This window comes from Stegodyphus dumicola, chromosome 3 (genome assembly GCF_044657685.1).
Source record: "Stegodyphus dumicola isolate Sdum_Otavi_A_Nest chromosome 3, ASM4465768v1".
Taxonomy (NCBI): Eukaryota; Metazoa; Arthropoda; class Arachnida; order Araneae; family Eresidae; genus Stegodyphus; species Stegodyphus dumicola.
The window spans coordinates 154,009,876-154,029,399 of record NC_140770.1 but is presented as its reverse complement, the minus strand read 5'-3'; the positions used below and the strand labels follow the sequence as shown (position 1 = coordinate 154,029,399).

General features: G+C 33.3%; 1 protein-coding gene across 4 annotated transcripts in view; it reads left to right on the top strand.

The window, feature by feature from the left end:
* The window catches only part of LOC118188176 (uncharacterized), a 155,810-nt gene extending 153,964 nt beyond the window's left edge, over nucleotides 1-1,846 (top strand). For all 4 annotated transcript variants that reach the window (XM_085813508.1, XM_085813506.1, XM_085813507.1 and 1 more), the window contains one exon: nucleotides 35-1,846. In XM_085813508.1, the coding sequence (XP_085669634.1) occupies nucleotides 35-100 (66 nt within the window). In that variant the 3' untranslated portion in view covers nucleotides 101-1,846. The remainder of the gene's footprint in view (nucleotides 1-34) is intronic.
* The last annotated feature ends 17,678 nt before the right edge of the window (nucleotides 1,847-19,524 follow it).

Here is a 19,524-nt window from a genome sequence, read left to right as displayed (position 1 = left end):
TTGAACTTTTTTTATTTTTCTTTAAATCTCCTAGGGACTACTAAAGAAACAGAAGGAGTTGGAAAATTTGATTCGCCGTCCACCTCCTTATTTATCTTAATACATTTAAAATTCTCATGTGTGTAGTCATGTTTTGTATTTTAATCAGAAGACTGTAATTATCATAAACAGTCAACAATATTTTATCATATTTTAAAGTAAAAAGTATACAGTGCCACATATGCGTTTGAAAGCTGTGCCACATTCATCTTTACGCACTGATATTCTTTTCTTTCTGATGTTAATTTATTTTAAATCCTTAAGTTTAAGAAATTTTTATGAATTGTTGAATTCTATATGAGTAATTTAAGTTTGTTGATGCAGTTTTTAGAAGATATAAATTATTTGTAAAATACAAATTTCTGATGTTGTATAAAATAATATAGGAATATATTCAACTGTTAGCATGAAATTTTTTTGGTGTGTTATATGATATTTTAATTGCATCTGGCTGTTTCCTTTATATTATATTTAAATAATATCAATGCATAATCATGCCTAGTCACTCTTAGAACATATAAAGTGCAATTCACATGAGAAAAGCTTTGAAGTCACCCATATTTTTACATAATTTACATGTAGTATTATTTTTATAGTTTTCTAAGAAAAATAGAATCATGCATTGTGAGTGCTGTTAATTAAAAATTACTTATATAATTGTGATGTTTCAGTTTTTGAGATATTTATGATTGGAAGCAAATGTGTGTTTTAAACTTTCCATGATAAGACAATCAAATTAAATTCTCTTGGACTGTAAAGAGAATTTTCGTTAAATGTGTAGTGCTTTTAAGAGTATCATTCCATGAATGGTGATAAATGTACTCTGTAGATATATTCTGTATATATTTTATCTTAACCAGAGCATATTTAATATTATCTGCTTAAAAGAAAATTCTTCACATACACAATTAAATGCACAATATTCAACTGCAATTTTAACATTTTCCGGTTTTTTGTATTCATTTTAAAATATAAATGAGAATTTGAATGTTGAATGCATAAAATGATTTATTAAATTTTAATTAAAAATTTTATTTGAATGTGTTGAACTTTTTTTGCCCCCCCCCCCTTTTCCCTAATTTTTTACCCAGCTGTTTTGTTTTGTCTTCAGTTCAATTTAGATGTTTGGCATATTTATTTTTTGAGTACTGTAAACTCTATTTAATATTTAAAAATATTTTTATTTCTCTTCTGTCAATTCAGTTAGCAAATGTTTGTCATATATGTATGTATGTATTTTAAATGCTTCCACTAAATAGCTATAGAATTTCATTCTTTCTTTAAAATTGCTTTTTAATGTTCCATAATTTCTTATTACCAACATTAACAAATAAATTATTATGTTTTATTTTGTAAAAAAATTAAATATATTTAAGACATACAAAATTCAAATGCATGTAGATTGTGTTCTGCATTAACACTAAAAAAAAGTGGAAAATTTTTATGAGGGTATGATATTTTCGATTTGAAAACTGTGGTTGGTTCACATTTTATATTTTCATGTAAACCACACTTTCAAATGATCAAAATTAAAAAAAAATTTTTTTTAGAGCTTTCTAATCTTGTATTGTAGTTACCTTGATAATAATTTTAAATTATATTTTGTATTGATGGTGAATTATTTAAAAGAACAGAAGGGAAAAAGAAACTATTACACTTTTTATATATTTATGTTTAAACTTTTCTGTGATACATTTTCTAGTCTATGAATGTCTTGTCACTTGTGTAATACTTTTGTTTGCTAAGAATTTTGTAATGTAATCCACTGCTTCTAAATTTATTATTAAAAATTTGAATACAGAAAATGTTTGATTTGTATTGTCTTTTTCAAAAGCAGAGCCTCTACATGCAAACTTATAATTTTAAGTTTATTTATACATTAACATTTATAACATTGTCCACTGCAGTTTTTCATCACAGCTTAATTAATTAATTTTTTTGAGATCTGCTTCAAAGTTGCAAGTTTATATTATTCATTACCAATCTGGAGGTTGAATAACTTATTTTATTATCTGCAATAGGCAAGAAATTTTGATGCATCCAGTTAATTATTTTAAGTTTTTGTGTCAAATATTATAAAACAGTATTTTACATATTTCAATTTATAAATGAAAAGCTGTAAAACTTATTATAAGCAAATGCCGTTTTTTGTGCTACACACATTGCCCAAATTGTAATCAGATATATTTAATTATTTAGTGGAAATGTAGGCTATTCTATGACACTAAAATCTCTCCTTGATTTTAGTAATTTTTAAAATATGCAAAACTGACTTTTAAAAAAGAGATTATCACTTTCTTCCATTATTAATTTTTAAATCTGAAACTTGAAACTAAATTCAGACCATTTAAATAAACTTCATAATAAATATAAAATATTTAATTAAATAAACTTCATAATAAATATAAAATATTTAATTATCTCCAAACTGGACACAGTTAACACTTCGGAAAAGGGCTATTTGCAAGGGCATGAGGAAGCTAAATTAAAGATTTTATGTTTCAAATGACATAATATTTACCTGGTCACACGAATTCTAAATGATTTTAAACTGCTTTGAAAAGATTGTGTTAAAGTTCAAAGTTTTGATTTCAGGGACTATAATATCAAAAATTCGTTTAATTTGAAATTTGAAGATGCCAGGTTTTATAGATTTTCTTTAATTATTATTGATTTCTTCACTCTTATAAGGAATTAAGTTTGTGACAAAAAAATTACTAATATTACTGATTTGATTAAATATTGCTGATTAATTCAGTTTAGTATTATTGATAGCTCTCTTCAAAAGTTAGCATCTCCAGAATTTACTCGTGGTAATTTCACTCTTGGTTTATTCAGAGCCCTCTAATATCACATTCTAATTTTAGGCAAATTCTGTACTTTTTTGCATTTAGAAATCATTTTAAAAATAGATACAATTGATTTTAAAAAGTTTTTATGCAGTTTAAAATACATATTTTACTATCTCCATAGTATAATGTTGTAAATGTGAAGTAATCATAAGTTTGTATGTAGTTATAAAATATTGAAGTATTGGAAAAGGTTATATAAACCTATATTTTGATAAAATAAACTATATTATTTATAATAAATAATGATTTTGAAAATTTGTAAGAATGTTTAAGATTTGCTACATGCATATAGAGACAGAATTATCAAAATTGAGGAAAAGGAAACTAATATTCAAAACAGAACTTCTCAACTTTTTTTTTAATTATTTATTTTATTGTTCTGTACATCATTTTCACCATTGCTAGAATATCATGCCTCCCATCCCTTTCCAAAATTCAAAAAATGCACGTACATTTATTTAGATCTCAATCATTTTTAGGGCATAGCAGGAAGGAGGTGGAGTCAGGCTGACTGCATCCTCCCTATTCAAAATAACAAGAAAGAAGAATCAAATAAATTTATGGGAAACTTTGCAATACTATTTCCATATTCTGAATTCAAAATTTAAGGCTCAATTAAGACTATTTAGAGCCTTAAGATGCAACATTCTTTGAGAAGACGGCTTTATTAAGAAATTCAAAGAAAACACATTTTTATCATAATTGAACCTCCATGCTGTAAAGTGTGGTGGTATTTTGGTGTATATCGGCTTTGAAATAGGTCTTAACGTGGTTTACATTCTGTTTGGATGTGAAATTGTTTAGTATATGTATTGGTATTAGTATTATGTTTAGTAATGCATTGGTATGTGATATTTATTTAATTTACACCTCCAGTTCAATGAGTCGCAACTGTGCTCACTACACTTGTTTACTCCTTTCGAAACAATGCTACAACTGTCCACGAACATTAGTACATCATTTGCATCATGTTCAGTAAACAACTTGCATTAAAACTCGGAATTTGCATGTTTTTTTTTTTTTTTTTTTAAAGCCCAAAGGGGCAATTTGCATAGAAGGACTATTAATTTCATTTTGGCATTTTGCATTCATTCACTATAAATGGCGAATCAATTTTGAAATTGTTGCCATCAAATATTAGAACCCTCTATTTAGTTAAAAGAAATTAAATAATGAAGAATCTGCATAAATGTATGTATGTTTCTCGCATTGTGATAAAATAACGGTACCTAGAGTCATCTAGTTTTGAATAACGTACATCTCCATCCAAATATGGGCATCTGTAAGCCCAAATTTGGAATTTGTGTTATTATTTATTACATATTTTGTACAGCATTTATGAGGTTTTGATTAAGAAACAATGATTTCAAAGTAAGCAATGGCAACACTGGAAAAAAATTATCTTTAGCACGAGAGACTGTGTATCAGAAATTCTAAAGATATGCTCTTTTAAATAGTTTGTGATATTGCTGTTGCACTGAATTTTATGCTTCAAGTGCGAAGAACATGATATTTAATAAATAAAGGTAACACACAAAACGTTAAATAATGCACCTTTGGGTGTAATTTTTTTGTTTGTTTCTTACTGATTGTGTTTCCCCCCCGAAATTTTTTTGTGAATTCATTTACAATGAGTTTTAGGAAAGTTAGTGAGAAGAGTCAAGTAATAAAAAAAATGGTTAGGATCGCCACGGAGACGAAGGGTAAAAAAGAAGGTTGTTGAAATAATGAAGATTGCATCTGGGACTTGGGGTATTGCTTACTATATACCAAGTATGATGGTGTCTACAGCTCTGAAAAACCAAAGGTGGTATTCAGTCAACTAATGTTGCAAAGGGAGTAAAATTGATTACCAAAGCTCATAAACATCAGAAATTATGAAAAAATTGTTTTGATTTGGACAGCAGAAAAACAAATACGTACTGTATCACTCGTAGTGCTTCTCTGTGCAGTATATATTTCATTTACTGCATTTGTATTTTATGAAAGTTTTATAATAATAACAGTAAGATTTTTTATAAGAATGAATTAATTATTTTCCCTTTATATTTCTTAGTGGGAAAGTCCATTTGGTACATGTACAAGGCCCTGGAATGGATTAATAAGGTTAACTGAAGTATTACTATACTTAATAAATGTATTAAAAATGGAATGTTACACATAAGTAACAATCATGTCCAGGTCACCACTGTAGCGATCACGTAGTGGTAGAGAATTTGACTCGCATGACACAGACCCAGGATCAAATTCCTAGGTCATTATCACCTTCAGGGCATGTGAAACTCATGTGCTACTGCTCTTCTCATTGGTACTAATAGTTTTCAATAATTTTTGCATTTCCAAATCAGATGATGATGGTTCAGTGAATTTACTAATTTTAACACTTTTACATTTTTAATAATATTTTAATTCACTATATACAGAACGTATTCTTAGGCCGCTGCCTTCAACATGAAGAAACTTTATCCTTTTTTTAACTATGCGAGCAACAGCGCCCTCTAGCCCTTTCCTTCAAATTACACAACACTCCCCACTTGAACTCAGTGGAGAGTTCATCTTTCAATAATATATTCTAATATTCAATTAATATTTCGACAATCAATCCTAGAGAAATGGTTAAATATAAAAAACATGCATACATAATTATAAGCATATAAATTTTACAAAGCATTAAATGATACCTATCAGCAAGGTCAGGAGAATCAAACCTAAAAATACAAACATTAGTTAAGTTCCATATTATATAACAATTATATAGGCCTTTTTAAGGTACCAGTAGGTGTTTTAATTATGCAAGATCTTATTTTACCATCTCCACCTGGCATTAATTCCAAAATTTTCCCTATTGTCCAGAGATTTCTGGGATGTTTATCGTCATGAATCAAGACAATATCGTTGATTTTAAACTGAGATGCGTTAGAGTGTGGAGAACAAATATTGGCAGACCTCAGATTAAAAAGATACTCTGATCTCCAACGCTTCCAAAAATTATTTAAAATATCTTGATGGTATTTATATCGTTTAATAATTGAATTTCTTGATCCAATTAAATTATTTGATGTTATTTTATTAGCAGGCAGAGATAGAATTGTCTACCAACCAAAAAATGAGAAGGTTCATTGGGATCGGTAAACACGTAGGTAATTGGTCTTCAATTAATCATTGCCTCTGTTTCAAGCTCTTTCACAGTAAGGGATGATCGACCAATAATTTTGCGTAAGCTGGATTTTATGGTTCGTACCATACGTTCCCAAAACCCTCCCCACCATGGACCCCTCTCAATAATAAATTTCCAATTTATGCCTCTAGCAGAAAATAATTCTTTCACAGATGAGTCACTCAAAGTTTTAAAAATATGTTTCAGTTCTTTGTCAGCTCTTTTAAAAGTCTTGGCATTATCGGAGTACACGGTGGTACACAGTCCTCGGCGAGCTAAAAATCTTCGGAAAGCTAGCAAAAAAACTTTCAGTGCTGAGATCAGTTACTATCTCTATATGTAAGGCACAAGTGACCGCACACGTTAACAACAGCATGTAAACTTTACCTTGCCTATCTTTCGTAAAAAATGGACCGGCGAAGTCCAACCCAGTCACAGCAAGTGGAGGCGACTCTTGGATTCTGTCTTGAGGAAGTGGAGCGATATTCTGTATTTCTGTAACACGATTGGCGATGAATGGTTTCCAATTATTTGGCGAATCTTTAATCCAAGTAATGGCGGTTTCGGAATCACTAAAAAAATAAATATCTTCAATTAAATCACCAAACAATTTTTTTTAATATTTATACATTCAAGCAGCCACGAGTGCTCCCATTAACTCTAAACGAGGAAGTGTGATTGCTCTTATTGGTGCAACCCTGCATTTCGACATGATAAAGGAAGTTTTAATTTCTGAATCACTCGTATGGTATCAGAAATATGTGATGGCCCCATATGCTTTAAGACTAGCGTCCGAAAATAGGTGAAGGCTTATATTCATTGGATTGTCATCAAAGAAATTGTATCGATATTTCAGTTAAATCACTAAGTTCCTCCCGCTAAATGTTAAATTTGTCCTTAATCTTTGTAGGAAGGACCTCATCCGAGTTAGAACCGGAACACCAGATTTCTTGCATAATAATTTTTGCCCGAATAACAAAGGGTTCAATAAATCCAAATGGATCGTATATTTGGGCGATACTTTGCAAAAGTTTCCTTTCTGTAGCAAAATTATTTCTAGTAGAAAAGTCAATTTTTTAAAATTTAACTATATATTGTCCTCAATGGAATTCCAAATCATGCCTAAGAAATTCGATTCACTAGTTAATTTGTTATCTGATTCCTTAATCCCATTTGAGACCCATAAATCGTTTAATGCTTTAGAATTAGTTCTTAATTTTCTGAAATTCATCCCAGCATCCTTAAATATGTTAACCGCATCTACAGATAACCGATATGCATCTTCAACCGTTCCTGCTCCAAAATATAGGTCGTCTACATAGACAGAAGAATTCAACATTTGGAAACTGTCTGGCATTTTATCTTTATATTTCCGAATGTGATATTTTATAGTGGCGGCCAAAATGAAAGGAGATATAGTCAAACCGAAAGCTACGCGACACATTTGCATAATCTTAAAGGAGTCATTATTTTCATTAAACCAAAGAAATTTTAAAAATTGTCTATGACCTTCAGCAATTTCTGTCATCAAAAAGGCTTTTTCAACGTCTCCACAAAACGCTATCTTACGAAAATTTAACATAATGTCTAGTATACTTGGATTTAGATTAGGTCCCGATTCAAGGCAGTCATTTAACGCATTCGTGTCCTCTGTCCTTGAGCTAGCATCGTACACATTTCTTACCTTAGTAGTTTCACTAGGTCGTATCACTGTTCGATGCGGCATAAAATATCCTAAATTTGTATCATTATTCGGACATTCTTCCACAATTCCTTCTAATATTTTTTTCTCAATTATATTTTTATATTCCTGAAAAATCTCCGGAGTTTTACTCAGTTTATTGTGAAGGTTTGCGAATCGTTTCTTAGCTACCTTAAAATTATTTCCTAGATTATTCGGACTGTATTTCCAGATTAAATTTGCCTCATATCTTCCGTTTTTAAAGTGGAAATTTCTTTCAAACTGGTCTATTATTTCGCAGTCAATATCGGAATAATCATCAGAATCATTTATTCCCATATGCTCTAATTCCCCAAAACCTCTTAAATCTTTTAATATAACAGTGTTTGTCATTACCGCTAAATTTTCAGAACAGTTTTTATTTGTTTTATTTTTCTCAGTTCCTGCAGCAACACAACCAAACACAGAACTGACTGCCTACAACCCTTCAGATATTTTAATTCTTTCTGAATAAACTACATTTCAGAATTCATCCTCGCCAATTAATATCTCAACATCTATGTTATTTTTCCTTGAGCAATCGGCGATGTGCAACCCCAGATGCTCCATGAAGTCTGCAATTTGTTTACTAGGCACACTGATGGGTGCCGAGGAAATAACATCCGAGATCAAACATTCAATTTTTATTTTATTATTTTGTTTCCAATTCTGAATTTCGATTTCAACGACCGGATGATAGGAATGATTCATTGCCTTGGTCGCACCAAATGAATAAACAGAAAGTCTTTCATAACGGATTGGAGTAAGTTTTAAAAAGTCAGCCAATTTTTTAGTTATAAAGGATCTGTGACTGCCATGATCAAGAATTAATCTAGTTAATTTTGATTTATAATTAGAACAAGCATAAACTGTACAAGTTTGTAATAATATTTCCCTGCCATTATTATTATCACCTTGAGGAACAGAAGCAATCAATTTTAAGTTTTGAACTTTATTTCTTTCCTCAGAATTCAAAGTCAGAGATTCAGTTTCATTTTCGGAATGACTTGTTCCGACTTTTTGTTTACAAGGGATTTATTAGTACAAATCGATTCATTGTGATACATACCGCCACATTTATTACATTTAGTTTTATTTCTACACATTTTTGATGTATGAAATTTTTTAAAACAAGAATAGCAGCGGTTTTCGGATCTCAGTTTCTTTAATTTATCAGAAACATTCACTTTGCATTTAAATGACTCGTGCAAATTATCACAAAAGATGCATTTTCGGTTAACTGCAGTATGAAATGCAGCCGTTGGTGTATTTTTTACAAATTTTCTAGTTGCATATTTTGATTGATCGACTCGCTTAGAGGCACAGGAGTTTTCCTTTCATTTAATAGTAGATTTGAAACTTCTCTGCTTTCTATTTCCGTTTTAATAAATTGTGTTAATTCCGAAACTTCAACTTTATCTTTCGATCCTGTTTGCCGATTAAATTCCAAAACTAAATCGTCCGGAATTAATTTTAATAATATTGGAATTAGTAAATGTCCATATGAGCCAGAAGTTACTTCTAAAGTTTCCAAATTACGAATCGAAACTTCTAATTCGTCATACAATTTACGTAAAGCTATTAAGTTAGCAGAATTTTTAACGGCTTCTAAATTGAGAATTTTATTCATGAATGAATTAATGATCAGGTCTTTTCGACCATATCTGTTCTTTAGTGATGCTACACAACTTTCATAATTACTTTCTGTTAACTCAAAGCCTGACACAACATTTGAAGCTTGTGCCGTTAAGAATGTTTTTAAGTATGCAAATTTTTGTATTTTTGAAAGCGTTTCGTTTTTATGTATCGAATTTTCGAAACTATTCCAAAATTCATTCCATTGTTTGGGGTCTCCCCAAAATTTATGAATCATTAATTTTGGTAATTTCAGCGTACTACTCCCACTAGAACTGGAACTTACATGCAAAATTCCATTACCACTAGAATGGTTTAAATCAGAACTTTGAGGATTCCTCGCTGGTGGTACTGCGGTAACCGCACCTAGAAACTGCTTTTACAAGCAATTATACATTTGTCATTGTATTCTTCGCTTATACTATAATCTTCTTCAATTAAGCTAATATCAATTATTTCTTGTATTTCATCATCAAAGCGTTCTCAAATTATTTTTCTTTTCGGTTAATAATTCAAACAATTCCTGTAATTCTTTAATCGAATTTTCCTCCCCTTCAATTTTTAATTTATCTTCAAATTTAATTAACCTAGTAGCAGACGATCTCAATGTGGAACGTTTACGTTTCAACCTATCTAACTTACCTTGCATTTTATTTAATTTAAATACACCCACGACAGCAATAATAAATACTTACTAATTTACTACAAAATAATCATTAAATAATTAATTTAAGATTTCCCTACCTTTATTTGGAATTCCATTGTCCCTTGAATATGAAATATCCATTGTTAAATTCAAATCGAAACACTTAGATGGAACACCTAAAATCTTCACAAAGCCTTAATTTACGCCATATGCACCATTCAATAATTTTTGCATTTCCAAATCAGATGATGGTGGTTCAGTGAGTTTACTAATTTTAACACTTTTACATTTTTAATAATATTTTAATTCACTATATACAGAGCGTATTCTTAGGCCGCCGCCTTCAACATGAACAAACTTTATTCTTTTTTAACTATGCGAGCAACAACGCCCTCTAGCCTTTTCCTTCAAATTACACAACATAGTTCAACATGAGCGAGCAACTACATATCAGGCAGCACCAGGTGAACATACCACCGAGTGATCGCTACACATACATGTAAGTCAGTAAATATCATTATATTAAAAGTATTTTTTTATTTTCACGCAAGAAAAAAAAATCAAGCAGTATTTTTGATTCATTAATAATCTTTAATAATAAAAAAATGATTTTACTTTATGAAATCTTCCTTAACACTACTTGAAGACCAGTTTGTGGTGTGAGAGTCTGCATTACTTTTGTCCTGTAACAGGTTTCAGTTTCTTTAGTATCAAATTTGTGACGTATCTTTGTCATATATTATGTTTTCTAAAGTTTTTTATTGTTTGTTGAGGTAAATTTTTAATAAAAAATTATTATATTTAAAATGAAAGTCATTATTATGCATCTTTTTGTTTTCCTATATTACTTGCCAAACTGTCAAATTTACATCTACAAAATTTTAAAGAATTCCGTTTCAAATTCTTACAATAAGCTATTGGTTCATCAGCATTTCATACTAAAAATGAATTGCTTTCAATTTCTTGTGGATCATGCTATATCAGAGCTTTTTAAACATTTATTTTCGTTTTCATTTGTGTTATCTAAATGTTAATTTTATAAATTTTAATAAATTTTGTTCATTTTAAAAGGTTGATGATTGATCCAAGATTGATGTCTGTATTTATCAGCTGTAATTCTTTCTCATGGATAAAGCTGAAGAAAAAGCAGCAAAAAAGAATGCCTTTCATTTACTCAGATTGACATAGAACAATTATCAGAAAAGACAAAATAATCAAAGTTCTTAAGCAAATTTACCCATTCGGAAACAAAGCAGAATGATAATTTATAGCCATTAAGATGTAGAAAAGTTATTTAATGTTTACTTTTAAGGGATTATTATACTGAAATCTTTGCTAAGACATGCTTCACAGCTAATGAGATTTATAAGGAGTCACTCGTCTGTTTTGGATGTAAGTGTCTCGTGTGTGAAAGCATCTGATATGCATTCGGTGCAGATTAGAATTTTGCACCAGTAAACTCACTACCATTACCTCTACCACTTAAAAGGAGTCACACTGCGGCCAGTGCAGAAGCTGGAAGGCCCTCAAACTACCTAGCAAATAAGTTGATTATTATTCACAGTATGAGTGCTGTTGACAATGGATCTAGAATGCCAATCAGATCGGAAGAACATGATCGAAATAAAACAGTTAAATGACTCAACATATGGATTGGCATAAACAAACATTCGCTTCTACCAAGAAATGAGTTTTGATAACGATAATTATTAAATCTAACGTAAATTAGATTTAATAATAGATTAAGAATGAGTAGTAGATCAAAACAGATTAAGCTCATGGTGACAATTATTAATTCATCACTGTCAAAACCTGTTACAATTGGGTCACCAGTAAAGTGACTGTAACTTTTATTTTCAATGAGAAGCATTAAATATATTTGAACTTAAGACATTTACATGTCTGGTATATAAATAGTGAGTGTCAACATTCTGTCTGAGCTATGAATGTGAGTTGCCACCTTCTTTCTAAAAAGCTGTGTAGGTGCTTTTATTCTGCACACTTCCTTTTGCAGGATATGAACATTATATTTTGGACGTAATATTCAGATGTTTCAATCATGTACCATGCATGCGCTGCCTAAACATAATTTCATTCCACACTCCTGCAGCTTTATCATGTGCCTGTAAAATTTAAAGGAAACATTGATGAGCACCCATTTTCATTATAACATGACAATAATGCATGGTATTGTCATGAAACATCTGCCAATTTAATTGTTGCATTGTCATTATAATTGCTATTTGACAAATATTAAATTGCTATTTGACAAATATTAACAGTTGTTGTTTGACAAAAAATTTGATTCTTTCTAATTGTCAGTTTTTGTTTCTGTTATTTGACAAATTGTCTTACAACAATTAGAATACTTTGAATTGGGTCAATATGTTAGAAACATATAAAAAATTGCAAAGTCTTGATTTAGGAGAACATAGTGTCAAAATAATACAAGCAAAATTTATGTAAACTGATGTTTGAAAACGTGCATGTGCATATTTGGCACTGTGGCTCTCTCTTTATTTATTTATTTATTTATTTATTTTTTGGTGTGTGTGTGTGTGTGACTGTACGAAATTTCAAACCACCGTCAAATTTTTCCTCAAAATTCGTCTTTGGTGATCTAGAACTTCTATTTATTAATATTTGCTGGATTACCTACATATATTTAGCAGCTGTTTTTACCTGATAGCGTTTTGTTTGAAAGTACGAATTTTTTTCCAAATCAGTTTACATTTCAAGGCTAGTAGACCTTCCTTGTGGACTTAACAAAGAAATAAAATTCACTCTGAAACAACTATTTTTTTTTTCTCTGTTATGCTTTACGGGCAGACTACATGGTTGGATTTCATGGGTTTTCCCTTGTAAAAGTTGATAAGTGCAATCCAGTTTTCCTCAGAAAGTCCTTCATGAAAGCATCCCTCCTGTTAGGCAGATAGCTCTGGTGGCCTTGCCATGTTCAAGTAACCTAGCGTAACTTATTTATACTTTAATCATAGAAGGGGAAAGGAGAAACAATTTTTTGGAATATTGTGATGCTCCATGCTTTATTTTGCGGGGGGGGGGACATTTCTCAAAATCTTTCAAAACATTGTCAAATTTAGCGAAAAAAGAAGGAAACGTCAGTTATCATAAACATAGCGATAATATCTGTCATCAATATTTATTCACGAACAACTGTATATACTATGAAATGAAACTTAATTAAAGAGACAAAAGTGCAGCTATTACAAAGAAATAAAAGTACAACTGGAATTTTCATTTATAGGGCAAAAAAAGGAAAGTATGAACAAAAATATGTAGGCAATAATATGAAATCCCGCAAAAAATATTACATAATAAAATGGAAATAAATAAAAATAGTGTTACTTGAATATATATTTAAATTTACAAAATTATATTGCAATGTAATCAGTTTCTGCAATTTGATTTGTGATCTTTGTATCTTATTTTAATATGCATTTGGCAGAAAAATGCGGCGAAAAGTCACTAATGAATCAAAATCATGCCGTTGTCACATTTGAGGGTTTGGTTTATTAAATTATAGCAAAGCATCCTAGTACCATCTGCCTAAGGGAAGGAATGCCTTTGTGAAGGATATTCTAAGAGAAACTGTCTCGCATCCACGTTACACATTTGAAAATCACGAAAATGCCCATGCAGTCACCTGTTCGCCTGGAATCAAACTCATGTCAAATTTCTAGCGTTCAGCTATTTTTCCGCCGCTAGTGAGCATTGTCAGATTTGAATGCTTAGGGAAACTGTTAAACTTACTCCACCTAAATACCTTTTTAGCACTTTCACATTATTTCACTTTAATTTTGCACCTCTTTTCATTCTTATAATTTTGTGCTCTTACATAGGTCTTCACCCACCATTCGCTTTTATGGCTGGACCCTCCCAGTGGCTGACTGGAGAAGACTGCTGGAAACTGGGAATTCGACCTAGGTTCCATACCACCTGAATGGGCTGGTTGCATGATTGCTTTGTTGTATTTTGCAATGTGAATACCAGCGAATTCCCTTAGAAAGTCCTCCATGAAGGCATCCATCCTCTTAGGCAGACACCTCTTGTGTACTTTGCAACATTCGAATAATGAAATGGCATATCTCAATGAGACATCTTTCTTTTCAAATGTATCTTTCTCTACACGTATAGTACAGGGTGTCCCTAATTAAACTTGAAATTTGAGAGCAGTCTGTAGCAAAAATTATACAGCAGAATTGCATGAAAATTGGGTAATGGCAAAATGAAATGCTGGGAATTTTATTGAGGAAAAAAAAAATAAAGAGTTTCAAAAACCACTCCTAGGTGGCGTATTATAGTTTTATTAAAACATAAATAATCTACAAAAATTTACAAAACATGCTCGATATGATGTCCACCATTGTCTACTACCATCTGGAAGCGTAAAATCGCATGTTCGACTTTTGAAAGCAGTATGAACTGAGGAATGTTACGTGCATGGCGTTCTATGCATTCTTTAAGTTCGGATACAGATGTGATGGGATCACCGTAGACCATGGCCTTGAGATATCCCTATAGCCAGAAATCGCAAGGATTCCAGTCGGGGGATATCTAGGAGGCCAATCTGTAGGAAATTGCCGGCTGATGATTTTGCCGTCACCGAAATGGCGGCGGAGTACTTGTTTTACACAATGGGCGATGAAGAGCCGGAATAACGGATTGCTCTAATAATGAAGCGTATCGTTGACTGGTGACGGTGCATATCACAGGCCCTGCGGCGCTGTGTTCTTCAGAAAAAAAAAACGACCCACAATGAAGGTTGTAGTAAAGCCTCACCAAACAATTACATGCGAAGAATGTAATGAAATTTGTAGCAATTGATGTGGGTTTCTAGCAGCCCAAATACGGCAATTGTGCTTCTTAACCGCACCTTCCATATGAAAGTAGGCTCCGTCGGTTCACAAAATGTTTCATGGCCATTCGTCCTGGAGCTCAACTCGCGCAAGAAACCGGAACGCAAATTTTATCGACTATTCAGATCAGTTGGTAAGAGCTATGCTACACTAGCAATAATTTATAGGGATAGTAGCGTAAGACCTTTCGAAGAATTTTATGAATCGTGGAACTGTCTGTCCCTTCATAGGAGGCACTGGTGGTCCATCTATTAGGTGCCTCCATAATAAAAGAGACCACCGATCTGGCCTTAGGAGTGGCCGATGCCGGCACAGGCAAGTGCCCGCCATTGGGGAAAAAAATGAACCGTGGAACGAGGTTGGTCAACAGATGCTGCAATAAGCTGAACATTAGTGCTGCCGATGGTTTGCAATCTGTCTTTTCTCCACTTGCGTCGCTTCATCATCCACTACCTGTGCTGCAGCATACTTTCGTGCCCTTCCTGGCTGAATCCCCAATGCTGCCCTTGCTTCATATTTCCTAATCATGTTTGTTAGTCCTTGACTAGTGAGTGGACCTTTTCGTAACCGCTTCAGATACCGAAATTTACGCAAAGCTTCGGTAGCAGAGTCTCCGTTTTGGTAAAACAATTTCACCAGTAAAGCACGTTCATGGAGAGTGAACGTCATCTTCCTTGACTTGGAAATGAGTATGACAGCGGTTCGCCTCTCGCATCTTTATAAGGTTGCTGTGCGCGCACAGGATGACTATGGTTACGACATTTGCAAATGTCAGTAGTTTACATTGCACAACGCCGTCTAGTGGTGGTTTTAGAAACTCGTTGTTCCCCCCCCCTCGATAAAATTCCCATGATTTCATTCTGCCATTACCCAATTTTCATGCAATTCTGCTGCATAGATTTTGCTACAGACTGCTCGCAAATTTCAAGTTTAATTATGGACACCCTGTATATGTAGCTCTCGAGTTCTCAATGAGACATCTTTCTCTACATATGTATCCTTCTGTACATGTATAATATAAGTAGCTCTCGAGTTCTTTGCTCAAATCGCCACGCCAATCATTGGTCCAGCTTTGCCAGTATAGGTATCCCTCCTCTTAGGTAGACATCCTTTGTATGCTTTGCAGTATGGGAATAACTAATGGTATGCTTTAGGAGGTCCTCAGGGCAGACATTCATTCCTTATACAGCACTCGAATTCTTTGCCCGAACCGCCAGACCAGTCTTTGGTCCAGCTGTGCTTTTGTAGGTATCCTTCCTATAACATGGTTAGAAAATACGTATTTTGTGAAACCATGTTATAGAGACTAACGAACTAATACAGAGTAGAGAGGTGCCTTCCGAAAACTTTTAAGAACAAAACTTGCTTCATTTGAATTTAGACTTTTCGCAACGTTTAGATGCCGTTTCACCTTTTAACAAATGACCCAAAATTTTTATTACAATCCCAAAGAAATAAATCAAAAATAATAAAGTTAACTTGTAACGCATACCCCAAAATTAATTTTTTGTCAAATCACGATTACGTAAGTTTTGCAGTCTTTGAATTGAACAGTTGGAGCACAAGTTACATATTGTGTAAATGATGGGCAGGATTCAGTTTCAAAAGAATTTCGATGTGAGAGAATGCCGGTATTTCCGGAATTCATTTCATTTTTGCATGTATAAAAGAATAAAAAAAAGGTTGTTATTATAGTATACACTAAACACACGTTACAATTGTGTGCTACACACGATGGCATGGTACATAACTTAATTTTGTAAATGTTTAGAATAAATTTGTAGAACAAATTGAAATATGTACATATGTAAGAGGCTTTACGGTGTAAGGATCTTAAGTTTTACTAACGTTTATTTTTATTTTAAATCTTTACTATCACTTCTTATTTTCTACTTCCGGCCAGAATTATAAGCGTTAAGGTTTTTATGCAAAGTTGTCTGGCGAACGCCAAGTATTTAAGTTGTGGCCTTTTGCCAAGCGAGAGAGAGGAAGCAGTGAGTCAAAGCAGGCCGCTTACTTTAGAAGTTACGCAGTTGCTGTTTGCCTTCCAGGCCAGAGGTTTTAATCCCCTTGATAAATTTAAACGTATTGTAGTGTTCACAGTCTCTGTACTACATACGCTTCCTGTTAATATAAGGCCAATCTTCCACGTTTATTATTCTAAAGTTAAATTAGAGTTTAGTTTTATTTTATACTTTTACGTTTTGACCCCAAGTAGCGGGTCGGTGTATTTCGAAGTACGGAAGTCATTGTAAATAGCGAAAAATAAAGGGTTTTGTATACCCTTCTTGTGTATCCTGTTTACTTCCCACAGTTTTGAACATAGCTTTAGTAAGCTCTCTGTTCCGAGTCAAGTCCTTGCATGTTCCCGAAGAAGGTTAGAAGGAACATTGAACCTGATAGTGGTGCCCAACGAAGAAGAATAACCATGGCCGAGTTTCAAGAAGAACCTGTGCTGCCTGCAGAAACGGCTCAGAATCCAGAAATGCCAGCTGCCGCCCTGGAAGGATTTGGTTACATCGTCCAGACCATGCGCGCTTCGATGAAACCAGAAGCAACATTTAATGGAAATTCACCGGTAACCAGTTTTTTGGAAAAATTGGAAGACCACTTCATGCTCTACCCCGTGCACGAGTTTCAAAAAGTTACCTTAGCTACCAGCGCTTTGAGGGGCCAAGCGCTTAACTGGTTCAAATGTATAGGCAGAAGTCTCTTGGGTCAAGCAGGAAGTCCCACATATACTTACGAAAATTTCAAGACTGCCCTAGTAAAAGCCTTCCCTGTTGTAAGGGATCGTGCGAAATTAGAAACGGAACTTTTCAGTATATATCAACAAAGAATCGAAAACGTCTCGAGCTTTATTTTAAGAAAAATTCACGTTTTCAAGCTCTTGTATGGAAACCGTCCGGATCCTGAGATAATTCAAGTGATTTTTCCGAGGTTACTGCCCCAAGTGCAAGACTTTATTGAATTAAGAAATCCGACTACACTGGAAAAGTTATTTGAGCTAGCAATCCAGTTTGAAAGTATAAGAACGGCGGACGTCGAAAGAAGACGCCAATATCAACAGCGAAACCAATTTGGTACGCCAAGACTACAGCAAACTCAAGCACACGGCTACGGAGAAAAAGCGAATCAGTGGGCAAGGAAACCCGAGCATTCAAAAACAGCCGGCGAACGTCGACAGTTCAATAGCAACCCAGGAAAAAAGTCTCAAGGCCAGTGGAAAAAGAAGGAAAGCACGGAAAGGAAAAATAATTTAAACTAAAACGGATTTCTGCTGACGAGAGGGTGCGGAAATCCGAAGGCCACGAAAACCCCTCTTCCTACAAGTTAAATACAGTAATGGTGAAAAATTTGACTCTTCCGAAGATTGAAGTCTTGGTGAATAATATCCCAGCCACCGCACTCCTGGATACCGGCGCGCAGTGTTCCTGTGTGGCAGAAGATTTTTTTAGGAAGTATTTTCGTAAATATGGCATATATAATTCGGATAATACGACAGTGTTAGCGGCGCAAGGAGAACTATGTAAGTGCATAGGTAAAGTACCTCTGTATATCCGTATCAAGGACGAACAAGTAAAGGTGATGTTTTTTATAGTAAAGAATCTGCAAGCACATATAATTTTAGGAATAGATTTTCTTTCAGACGCACAAGCTACGCTGGATTTTAATGAAGCGTCCCTTAAGCTGACAATGAAACCAGTTCATTCAGAAAAGGCTGAACTGCCGATGTTAAAACTTGACCACCTCCCTAATGACGAGCAAGTTAGAATCCGACAAGTGGTAAGTGAATTTGCTTCGTTATTTAGTGATATTCCAGGATTTACTCAGGTTACTAACCATAGTATTGACACCGGAGATGCAATGCCAGTTCGTCAAAAACCATACCGGTATGATAAGAATAAGGAAAAAATTATAGAATGGCATATTACCGATATGCTACGTAAAACGATCATAACGCCCATCTCAAGTAGTTATGCTAGCCCGGTGGTTTTATGTAAGAAAAATAATGACTATCCTTTGACGCATCCAAAAAGATGGAGATTCGCTATTGATTACCGTAAATTAAACTCCATAACTAAATATCCGGTATATCCGTTACCGATTATAGAAGAAATTCTAAGGAACATAAAATCAACCAAATTTATGACGACTTTAGACTTAACGACTGGTTATTTTCAAATAGGGGTGAGGCCTGAGGAGGTGCCTAAGACTGCTTTTATAACCAAGTCTGGCACTTATGCATTTTTGCGTATGCCGTTTGGCCTTTCAGGGGCCCCGGCAACATTTCAGCCATGCATGGACATTGTGTTAAGACCTGTTCTTGGAAAGTCCACATTTATCTATTTAGACGATATCATTATTACTAGTGATAATCTCGACCAACATGTACAGGATTTAAGACAGGTGTTTTCTTTATTAAATGAGGCCTGTCTAAAAGTTAATGTCGAAAAGTGCAAATTTGCAGCCCCTGAATTAAAATATTTAGGTTACAAAATATCTCAAAAAGGGATCGAGACAGATGAATCAAAAATAATCGCTGTACAAAAGTATCCGACTCCAAACACGGCAAAGAAGCTCTCTTCTTTTCTAGG